Source organism: Epinephelus lanceolatus, chromosome 20 (genome assembly GCF_041903045.1).
Source record: "Epinephelus lanceolatus isolate andai-2023 chromosome 20, ASM4190304v1, whole genome shotgun sequence".
Classification (NCBI taxonomy): domain Eukaryota; kingdom Metazoa; phylum Chordata; class Actinopteri; order Perciformes; family Serranidae; genus Epinephelus; species Epinephelus lanceolatus.
In genome coordinates, this window is record NC_135753.1 from 6762603 (window position 1) to 6775189 (window position 12587).

Sequence of the window (12587 nt, forward strand, 5' to 3'; positions counted from 1 at the left end):
GTGACCTTCAGCCACCAAATTTTAATCAGTTCATACTTGAGATCAAGTGGACCTAAATATCAAATTTGCGGAAAGTCTCTCAAGGCCTTCTTGAGATACTGGGCCCTATTTAGATGGTCTAAAGTGGACGGCGGAGGGCGCATAATCCATGTCGCAAGTGTCATTGCTATTTAGATGCAGACGCAGTTGTCATTTTCACGCCCTGCGCCCCCGTCATCTAACTAGCAAATGAACTTGCGCTTCTCTGGGTGTGTTGGTCTAAAAATGAGTAGTGGTCAGGCGCAGTCATGGCGCGTTGCTAGTTAGATGACGTAAAAAGCAAATGTGCCAGTGACCAACAAAAACCTGGTCTAAAGTCAACGCCGCAGTATTTCGCTGTTAAACAAGTTAGTAATATGCGTCTCTAGGCGGGTGCACAATGCGCGTGCACTCTGCTCAGACACACACGGAGCAGCCACACATATGCAAAAGATAACAAATAAAAATATGATTACAATGTGAAAGGTTCTTATTGTGCACATTAAAATATTTATCAGAAACACGTCTTAATGGTCAGTCATTAATCAGAATGATCTAATCGCAGTAATAATGATCATCATAATTTGTAATAATGACAAATGAAATTGTGAAATTATCTGACCAATCAATCATTTTTTTGATTGAAAACCAAAGCCCACACATTGCATTTATTTTAACATGTTATACTAGGCTACATTATATAGGCTACTAGGCAATAATTATCTGAGTGTAGAGAGGACACACATGCAAATAAGAGGCAGAACACAGCTCTAGGAAACATGTGAAAACAATTAACAAACGTGGGTGGGGGAGAAAACACTGAACAGATCCTAGCTGCAGGATCAGCACCTTGGGGAGCTCTGCGGCAGTCCTGACCACTGTGCTCTGCTATATGATGAAAACAGGTTTGAATAATATTCCACGGATATTTAGTAAGATCTTTCTTGTATTAGTGATCCCACACCTGCTTTACCTTGGGGAGCTTGGGTGCCTGTCTGCTGTCCCCGTAGATCTGGTTCTGACGGGCCTTCACCTCCTGCACGAGGAGATCAGTCTCCTCAGCTGTAAAACGCTCACTCTTTGCAGTTGGTAGGTCCGCCATCTAACTAGCTGTCCACCATGCGCTCCAATCGCGCCTCTTTTAAAGGGAATGAGAGGTGACTCTCTGATTGGCTTATTGAATGATACGCCCAAAACACACCCATGACTAATTTACAGAGTAAGTCCAACCCTTTTAGACTCTCCGCCATGCCGCACAGTCTAAAAACGCGCTGTCTAACTAGCAAGTGACTGGGACATGCCCATGCGCCGCACCCTGGCGCTTTGCATTTTAGACCATCTAAATAGGGCCCATTGTGTTGACGAGAATGCAATGGTGAGGGTCACAGTGACCTTGACCACAAAAATCTAATCAGTTCATACTTGACTCAGAGTGAGCATTTGTACCAAATTTGAAGAAGTTTCCTCAACCTGTTACAAAAAAATAGCGTTCACAAGAATGAGACAGACCAGGTCATGGTGACCTTGACCTATGACCACCAAAGTCTTATCAGTTCATTGTTAAGTCTAAGTGGGCTTTGTGCCAAATTTAAAGAAATTTCCTCAAGTCATTCTCAAGATATCTTGTTCACGAGAATGTGATGGATGGACGACCCTGAAACATAGTACCTCCAGCTATGGCTATCGCTGGTGCAGAGGCATAAAAAAAAAAAATGGAAAGGAAATATATTTTCCACACAAACACGAGTTAAAGTTAAGAATGAGATTAAAAGTGATGAAACACTTACATCTCTGCATTTATTTTCTGAATTTGGTGATAAAAGTTTCATATTCTGAAGCCAAGACTTTATTCAATAATCAAACAAAAAAACCCAAAATTAACATAAATCCACCCTTATCTTTAAATGAGCTGTTGCAACATTCAACTAATTTTGATTATTAGTCTCCTCATTGCTCCACACTGATCTACCGTTTTTATCTACCTTTATTTTTCATCTCATCAGCGCATACAAATGACAAATTGAGAAAACAATCAGCATTGTGACAGGGATAACATCTGATCAGTCACTGAGTTAAATGTTGGAAATGATGGAAACACAGCTACTGGCTGACACATGCTTGAAGTATTAAGTATAAGTGCTACAGACGTGAGTACTAGGCATACTAAAATTCACTTCAGGTCTGCCAGTTTTTTCCAGTCCATATTATCTTTCTACATATCAAAGCTTTGTGAAAAACAAACAAAAATAATTCAATTCAGTTATGTTGGAAACTTATAAAAAGTATTAAAATGGCTATGATAAGTTGCTAATTATTATTATAAATAATAATTATATTATGTAATTTACATTAAATTACCTCTCGGGGGACCACCTCGCAAAAAAGGAAAATGATAGCCAATTTAATAATAACACTATTTATATGGCACTTATCCAAACAAGGTTACACAGTGCTTCACAAAGTGCATGAAAAAAAAAATACAGCAAGAAGAAATAATAGTAATAATAATATAGTTACAATAATTAAAAACAATGTTAAGACACCACTAAGAAAAATAGTGTGCAGAGGTAAAAACAGAACAATAGAAAATAAAACACAAAAGTTACAAATCACAGAAGTACAAATCAGGCATTAAAGGAAAAGCTTTCCTTAAAAAATAAGCAATGATTTAAAAGCAGGTAAAGTGCTGGCAAGCTTGATCTCTTCTGGCAGAGAATTCCTGAGCCTCAGGGCCTTGATGGAAAAACCATGTCACCTTAAATATATTAACTCAGTCTCATAAAATACACTGAACTATCATTTTGGAACTCTGACTGGTATTAAGGATAACTATAACCAAAATGACCATGTCAATAGTAAGACTGAGGTATTTTTCTTGACGTACAGTAGCAGAGATTGGCAGCATTCACTCCTGTGCAACATTTAACACACAGCATATGATTCAAAAGAAATGATTCACAATATCATAAAGCAAAAATAAAAACACAAAGAGTGGATGTTTGTGTGGCTTTGGCAAAGTCAACTTCCCCAATAACCTGACTCCAAAACAACCACAACAATAAAACTCAGTGGACAAATTTAAATCAAATCAATGTGACATACATTGATAGAAATTACAGTCTTGCTTAACCTGAACTGTTACTGTGCTCCTGTTCACTTGTCATGAAATAAACTCTTTGTTTTTATTTTTCATTTATCCACACTGATCCACTCCACCAGTGCACCACCAGGAAAAAACATCCCCCGAAGGTTGTTATGTGCTGTCATGTCACTACAAACTACTTCATGGAAGGATGCCAGTGATCAACACATCTGGGTCATACTGTGTACCATCATGTTTGGTGTGTTTCCAAGCTCTGGAAGCAAGGAGGTGAATAAAAGCAGAGGAGTGACTGCAGCAGTGACCCTACTAGTACACCAATTCCCATGCAAAAGTTGTGATATATATAAAAACAGACTTGATGGAAGAAACTTTGACCCATGCTTACGAACATTTGTAGATGGGAAATTGGCAGCACAGATGGTGAGGTGGAACCTGATTGTAGAAACTGTCAAATATTTTCCGGTGCACGCATTTTTGACTTTTGTCCGTATGTACATATTTAATACGGATCCTACGCATTGTGTTATAATGAGGCCCTCAGGTGATTTTATGGGTCACATGCAACAGTGACCAATGGTGACTGGCCTGGGTGTGAAAACCTTGTGAGAAGTGTGGGGAATGGTGGATGTTGTTTCTATCTATGGAGGTCAAGTTTGGAAAGGTGTGGATCCAAGATACTCAAGTCTTCAATCAGGGAAGAACTGACTTGTGGGCCTTTATTTCGCACCATTAATTAATCACAACTCATGCCAAGTCAGCTCTGGTTCCAGTGTACTCCATTTTTCTTGATTTCTCATGCACCCAGAAAATGTTGATCCAGCAGCTGGTTTAGAACAGTTTCAGACACTGTATCAACAAACTGTCGAAACTTATGACAACCTGCTCTGTGGTGAGTCACTCTGACGTACATTTTCTTCACGTAGAGCACAATCTCGAGTACAAGCAGGAAGACCTCATTTTAAGAGCACAGACTTCAGTTTCTCGTCCCTATTTCTTCTCCCTTTCTCCCCTCTTCACGTGACTGAATCACTTTCAGAGTAAATGTTCACTTACAGCAGGCTTTAACTGGAAACTTTCTCATTTAAAGATGCCAATGAGTGATGTATAACCATAGGAGAAATTCATCATCACACTTCACGGTTCTTGCTTTTGCTTCAACTTAATTTCAGCACTCTGGAAAGGTATGGATCCACCTCACGCACAGCAGCAATCAGAAGTGAGCTGGCTTCATTTCCCTTTTTTCGCACCATGTCAATCAAGTCTCGTGCTTTCTCTGCTCCGGTTTTTGTTCTGACTGACTGCATTTCATCATCAGTTATAACGTGACACTCAAGAAGTTTATCCAGAAGCTGGTTCAGAGTAGGATCAGATACTCTGTATACAAACTCTGTCCGAACTGAAGGCTGATTCTCTGCTGGGATGCTGTCCTCTGCTGGGACGTTGCGTTCTGCTGGGACGTTGTCCTCTGCTAGGACACTGTCCTCTGCTAGGACATTCCTCTGTGTAACTGCCTCTCTTGGACCTGGAAGATAACCAGGGAAAAAGCCTTTGTTTAATGTGTGTGTTCATATAGTAGAAATACTTTCGTGTTTGATATGTTTAGAGGTCTGCAGCCAAGTATATTGAGGTAACATACCATTTACATCTCCTGGCTCTAATGCTGAGCAGATAATGTACAGTACACTTTGGCAGGTAATGTATAGTGTGGGGCTGGCATTATTTATGTATTGATTAATCTGATAATTATTTAATGACTAATTTATAGATTATTCTAAACATTATTTTTTATTACTCAATTAATATCACAATTAATTTACCCTAAAATAAATATCAACTTGTCTCATAAATATTAACATATTTTATTAAATCATCTTCACTTAAAAGCAACGACAACAGCAGCATATCTTAAAATTTGTCTTATTTTCACTCACTGCTGTGTTATGATAATATTTTACTATATAATGAGGATGTGTCTGTCATGAAACTTTGCACAGAGATGAGCTTCTATAAGGCAATGAATATTGCGGAGGGCGTGGCTCATCACATAAAGGTGTATAACATCTCAAGGGTTTCACCGATCACCACGCAACTTTGTAGGCATATGACCACACATAATCTGAGGGGACCCCTCCATTATTGACCCCATCAAACAAAATGGGGGCACTAGAGAGCTACGTGATTGCTTATCTAGGCTAACGGCCATATTGATTTTTACTAAACTTGGTAGATATGTAGAACAGGACGCCTCAAGGTGACTGGAGAAATTTAACTCTAATTGGCAACTGGGTGGCGCTATAACAACAGAAAAATGCTTAAAAATGGCTAAAATGCTGTGGCTCCCCCTGTAGCCCAATGTTTTGTTTTTTTCTAATTTTTGGTATGACTAAGTCATGGTATGGTATGCTGTACATAATCACGGACACAGTGTGTCATTAAGTCAGTCAGTCATTCTGTCTGTCCCACGTTTTTCAAAAACTCTGTCTGAATACATTGCTCTTCTTAATGGGTTCAGTTGACTATTTAATCTGCAATTTCCTATGACCTGTATCCCAAACACACACCATGTGAAACTGTACGTGGGCAACTGTGCACTCATTGGGTATGGACTAGTTAATAATAATGACAGGCCCTATGTGTAAGATACCTGATCAGGAAGTAATGCACCTCAAATTCAAAAGCATTGCTGTGACACATACATACATAATTTAATCACTGTATATCACAGCAATCCCCTGATTTTTTCCCCCTGAACTGGAGAATCAGTAGCTTTAATGAAGAACTTGACTTTAAACATAAAATGGTTGTAATATGGATTTAATAAATCACTAGAGACATGCAGTTAAAAAAATTATTGGCAGGTGGGGTCATGTGATGGCAGTGAGGTGAATGCACCATTTTGGTTAGAAATCTGTGCCACTCGACTCTAATTATCCTGTTATTCTGACAACAACTGCATATTGGGAGCCACTTTTGGTATGAACAGTAAATGCTATGTTCCTAGAAAACTTTTGGCCAGTCTTTTGGTAAAATGGGAAGAAATTTGAGGAAGACAGACAATAAAGACGCCATGTTGGAGCTAGGCGAATGCACACAAGATGGCGACAATGCCGAATTTGATATCGCAGACAAACTAGATCCAGCTCTCGCCAAAACCCTCAGTGGGATGACTGCTAATATCATAAAGGCAACTGACGAAATCCCCTGGCAAAGACTATCCACAAGCATTCCACAGAGCTCCAGACCACTAGCAAGCAGCTAGATGAAGCTGAGGCTAGAATCCTAACGGCTGAAGACTCTGCCACAGCACAGGAGCCAAGGATTACTGAACTGGAGAAGCAGGTTAGTGCTTTATCAGAGCGCCTGGATGTGGCAGAAAACTACAGCCGGTGCTTGAACGTTCGGGTTGTTGGCTTGGCAGAAGGCACTGAGACAGGGCAGCCGGTGGATTTTTATAAGCGTGGCTGCGTCGCGTCTTAAAGATAACTACCAAAGCCGATCGCATAAAACTTCAAAGAGCACACCACTTGCTAGCATCAAAACCAGACCTGAACAAAAGTCCCAGGCCGCTGTGATTACATGCATTCAAAGATAAGCAGAGGGTGATGGAAGCAGGGCGCTGTGCCAGTTAAGATTGTGCCTTGATGTACAACGGATCCAGGTTCTCATTCTACAGTGATCTCTCAGTGAAGAAATAGGGTTGGGCGATATGTTAAAAATTTCCAACCGGCCACTGTCAGCCCATCAACCGGCAGTTGCCGATATATTCGGCAGTTGTGTGTGTGGCGGAGGAAAAAAAAAAAAAAAAAAAAAGAGGAGGGATGTTGCATTCATGTGATGTCGGAAAAAATCGAAAAATGACTTTCAGAATGGGATAATTCGCATGAACGCCACCTCATGTCAGAAAAACACCTCGGCAACTCGGATCTTCCGACACCACATGAATGCAGCAAAAAAAATGCAGCGTGCTTTGCGAGCCCACTCATGTCCAACATGGCACAGAAATATCTGTGCATACCGGCAACAAGCACGCCGTCAGAGAGGGTGCTGGTAACATTGTTGACCATATGTGCACTTTGCTTAAGCCAGATAAGGTTAACATGCTCGTTTTTCTCTCCAAAAACATGTAAAACATTGTGTTTTTGAGTTAAAGACAGCGCAAAGGGACTTTATTATTTTATGTGATTTTTGCACTTTATTTTTCCATTGTTCTTCGTTTAGCCTATATTTATTATTATTTTTATTTATTTATTTATTTATTCAAGCAATAAGCCTACGAGAGGCTTTTAGAACAGCTATAACAGCTTAAGTTTTTTTTGCCACGCCTGCGTTGGCATTATTATAAAGACAGTGCAAAGGGAGTGGACATTATTGTTTTATGTGATTGTGTGATTTTTGCACTTTATTTTTCCAATGTCCTTCGTTTATATTTACTTATTTGTTATTATAGGCTACTGTTACTGTGTAACGTTTGTGGACCGACCAACTGTTTATTCTGTTTGAATAGATTTACCTGCGCCTTATCCTCTGACTGTGGTCTTTAATGTCAAAATTAATGAATTGAAATTTTACTGAAACATACAGCCTATAGGCTATACTCTTATTCATTTAACAAAAAATAAATCACCTTGAGATCTTTGCTGAGTAATAAGCTGTAAAGACGGGCCGAAGACGACTGTCCGACACCATTTTAAAAAGAGTCTGATGGCTGCAGAAGGACGCATTCGCTCACAGCCTCTAAATGAGCAAACAGGTGGAAGATAGGGATAACATACCTGTCCTACTATAACGATTGGGGTGCACAACTGCACATCTTTTTTGATGTAGTTCTCAAATATGGTTTATGAATTAACGTTACTTTCAGCTCCGCCATCACTGACGTATTTTGTGAAAGACTCGTCAGAAATCAGTGTGAAGCTGCCAGTTCCAATACGCGCACACTTTGAATTGTGCTCTACATAGTAATAGGGTTGGGAATCTCTCTGTGATAGACGATTCGATACGTATCTAGATACACGGGTTACGATACGATTCAAGAATGATATATTTTTAATACAGAACAATTCGATACAATTCAATACAGTATAGGAACGATACAATTCGATACGATTCAATACAGTGTAGGAATGTTACGATTCGATACGATTCAATACAGTGTAGGAACGATACGATTTGATACGATTCAATACGATTCGATACAGTGTACGATTTGATACCATTCTATGGTTAACATTTGTTGATGTAGACATTAATCATATATTATAAAATAAAGAAGCCAATTCTATAAAAGTGACATTCTTACAGTATTTTCAAATTTGTAAAAGACCACATCCCCAAGCATTGTTGCTGTTTTTTTGTGATTGTTGTGGGCAAAAATCCTTGATTATGCGGCACGTTTTCTTTAAAAATGCGATGGAATATGTGGGATATTTATGCAATTTCATGCGATGAAATTGCGGGAACTTGCAAAAATTGCGAGAACTTGCAAAAATTGTGGGAACTTGCAAAAACTGCGATTTGATGAAAAAGAGGAAAAAAGTGATTCCCCCAACACCCTGTTCTCACTAGGCTACTACCTTAATGTAGTCATTTCTAATTACTTCCTATGATAAGCAAGCATACTACATCACAGAAAGTGCAGGGAATATTTAAGTTCTCATCTTGTTTTATTTCAGACCTTAATAAACACATGGCTCAAACTTACAAAACATTGCTAAGTCAAACAAGTTCTGTAGCTAGAATATGCTACAACTTATGTAAAAATAAATAAATAAAATATATATTATGTCATGAAGGCTATGGAGAGAGATCCGTTTTTGCACACCCGCTGGTTAAGCGCTTTTTGAAAGGAGTCAGGCGACAGAGACCTGTCACACGCTCTTTGGCACCGCAGTGGGATTTACCCTTGGTGTTACGCGCTCTGGGAGAACCTCCCTTCGAGCCTCTGTCACAAATCTCTCTCAAACTACTGTCATTAAAGACAACACTTCTCTTAGCCCTGACTTCGTAAGAGAGTGAGTGATTTATGTGCGCTTTCAGTCTCCCCGTCTTGTCTCGTTATCAGAGATGACGGGAGCGCAGCTACTCTGAGGCCGAATCCCACATTCATGCCTAAAATCATAACCAGCTCTTTTAGATCGAGAGTTATTTCACTGGAAGGTTTCTTCCCTCCTCCCCACAGGCAGAGAAGAAACATCACACCGACTCTGCCTAGTGCGCGCTCTGTCTCATTACGTGATGCACACAGCAAGCCTCAGAGAGAGACAACAGTTGTTTGTACATTACAGAGAGCGTTCACAAGGAAAACCCCTCTTACAACGAAAATGCGAGGATTATGAAATCATGCAAGCCCCACATATTTTGCGCATTTTACGCGGAAATCTGCGATTTATGCAGCGAAAGTGCGGCGTCTTTGAAAAAATGCGGCCCCCGCATGAATATGCGGACTTTGGCTGATTATGCGTTGAATTATGCGATCGCATAATCGCGTTTTTCTGGAGGGACTGTGCAATGTAGGGGCAGAATCTGACATCTCCTGTTATTAGCTGATATCATGGACTGTGATGACTAGCAGCTTATCACTGACAGCATGTCAAACTATTTCTCTGTGTTTGCTACACTCTGTGTTTGTCATTTATAAAAAGATAAATCACTTTTCTATAATACATCAATGATATTTCAATGGAATAAATTACTTATTGACTTATTCATACTTCAAAAACAGCATCAATCAGTGATGAACATGCGGTGAGGTTTGTGGAAATGTGAACGGCTTGTTTCTCCTCTGACACGTCACATACCTGTGTGCTGGTGCTGCCACAGCTCGGCTGTTCAGGTATTTTTGGGCAGTCATGACACCGACGAAGACTTCTTGGACCCGGAGCCGGGCTTCTCAGTCACCGCCGCGGAGCACTATGGCCGCCGTATTTGACAGGAATACGTATTTCTGTCTGTGTCTGTGACCCCTGTTCAACCCACAACCGGCAGGATTCGCCTTTAGTTTCTGCTGCGGCTTGGCTGCTCCCTGGTTTATCCAACCAGCATTAGCTTCTGTTCCTCAGCTCCACCGGTCAAGCTGGCGCTGATGTTTACATCTATTATCGTTGTCAGTAATGCCTGCTACGGAGCGTTGTTTTCGAGATGCAAACTGTTAAAGCCAGTCAACCGATTGCTCGTCTCACGATACCCGATCCATGACTCTACAATCGATTCATCTATAGATTCATGGCTGATTCGTATCGATTGAGGAGGCTGCTACTGACGCAGCCGTATCTCTCGCTTGTCAAACCGGATATCCGGTCGTATCGGTTAATCATTCCCAACCCTACATAGTAATTATGAACTATATGTACCGAGTTGAATTCTGTGGAGACAGACCATTAATTTAGCAAAATAAAATGACAAAAATCGCCCAAAAAATCGCCAAAAATTAAACCAACCATGATGGACTCAGCCGATGAGCGAATGGCAACATATTCGTCCAATCGCCCAAGCCTATGAAGAAACGAAAGGCATATGATGTCATGAAACAGCGGCTGCGGGAGTGTGGGATTTCATATGCTTTTCACAGCCACCCTACAGGTGTCCCATGGAGGCTCCAAGAGGAGGTTTGCCACCCAGGAGCAGGCACACGACTACCTAGACTCCGTGCCTGGTTGATAACCCCCACCATAGGCAGCATGATTTTATCTGACCTATATATGGTCTATTCTCTCTCTGAGGAGAGGGCAATATCAAAACGCTGGAGACTTCAGTCATCTCCTCTCAAAGACAATAAATTAATTTCCTATTTTTCCTAAGAATTCAAGATATTTTATTCAATTACCTCCCTATCAAGTAACAATCCCTCTCTCCTTTGGGAGACATGTAAAGCTTCCTCCAGGGGTTTGATCATGTCCTTTGTAGCATCTAAAAGGAAGAATGTTGAAAGAATGAACAACAAAAGCTTTTCGAATCTAGATTAGCCAACTTATAAACATGATAAACACTACATATCAAGCCCAAGCCCAAATTCACTTAAGGAACTGATGGCCACATGTGCTGCACTGGATACTCTACTAATTGAGGATTCTGAGCACTCCCTTAAATTTCCAGACAGAAGCTGTATGAGCACGGGGATAAACCTGGTAGATATCTTGACAATTGTGTTAAAAAGAGGGCAGACTCTCAAACCATTGTCTCAATTACAGACTCTAATGGTGTTAGATCATTTGATACCAATACTATTAATAAAGAATTTCCATTGTTTTATTCTACAGCCTGACAATTTGCCCATATGCATTTATTTTTCTCAGACCTAAGACTCCCAAAGCCTACACAAGCTCAAAAACTACAGTGCAATGTCCCAATCACAAAAGATAAAACATTACTGGTTTTGAAATCTATGCCATTTGGAAAGGCCCCAGGGCCAGATTTTGATGTGAGTTTTCTGAAGAGTTCAGCAATATTCTCTTAGACCCCATGCTGGCTATGTTCAACCATTCATTTGAAAGTGGGACCCTACCTTAGGGAAGCTAATATTTCTCTTATCCTCAAGAAGGGAAAATGGCCCGACAAGTGCACCTCCTACAGGCCATAAGCCCTTCTCAATGCTGACCAAAAACTGCTCTCCACAATACTAGCCATGCGTCTTGAAAAAGTACTACCTCACATCATTAAGGAGGACCAGACTGGCTTTATTAAGGGACGGAACTCCTGTGATAATATGAGAAGGCTTCTTAATATTATTCAGCTTTGCCAGGACTTTAAAGACCCTGCCCTTGTGCTTTCTCTGGATGCTGAGAAGGCATTTGACCGAAATTACATTGTATGAGGATGACGTGTTAATATTTTTATCAAGACCACAAACCTCTATTCCCTGCTCGATCCAAGACATCTAAACATTTGGCACTTTTTCAGGGTATAAAATTAATTTTGCAAAGTTCACTCCTCATTAGGGGCCTTACATAAAGTTTGGGACCCTTACTTAAAGTACATTGGACCTACACGGTCATCTTCTGTATTACACCTTTGTACCTTTGTACATGTACTGTTTACATTCCGCCCAGTGGGAACGCAGCAAATGCAGCAAATACCATCACAGACTGTGTTCATAGACAATTGAAATGCACTCCTGGGGCACCCTGTTTTATTTTAGGTGATTTTAATCATTGCAAACTTGAGACAGCACTGCCTGGGTTTAATCAATATGTGAATTGCAACACCGATGGGAATGTCAGGAATGCCTATACATCTAAGGTTAAACCTCCTTTAGGGTCTTCGGACCATTATTCTGTATATTTAATTCCCACCTACAAGTCCTTGCTTAAGAGCAGCAAACCCCAGGTAAAAAAAAACGTATTTATTTGGGATAATGATGGTATCGAAACTCTGAGTGGTCGTTTCTCCTGCACTAACTGGGGTCTCTTTCATGGCCTGGAGTTAGAGGAGGCCACAGACACCATCACTGAATATATAGAGTTTTGTAAAG

The 12587-nt window shown here is 40.4% G+C and overlaps 1 protein-coding gene across 1 annotated transcript in view; it reads right to left on the reverse strand.

The window, feature by feature from the left end:
* Positions 1-1813: 1813 nt before the first annotated feature.
* LOC117264998 (uncharacterized) overlaps positions 1814-12587 on the reverse strand; it is a 67542-nt gene continuing 56768 nt past the window's right edge. The window contains exon 19 of the mRNA XM_078162522.1: positions 1814-4643. Within this exon, the coding sequence (XP_078018648.1) occupies positions 4276-4643 (368 nt within the window). The 3' untranslated portion in view covers positions 1814-4275. The remainder of the gene's footprint in view (positions 4644-12587) is intronic.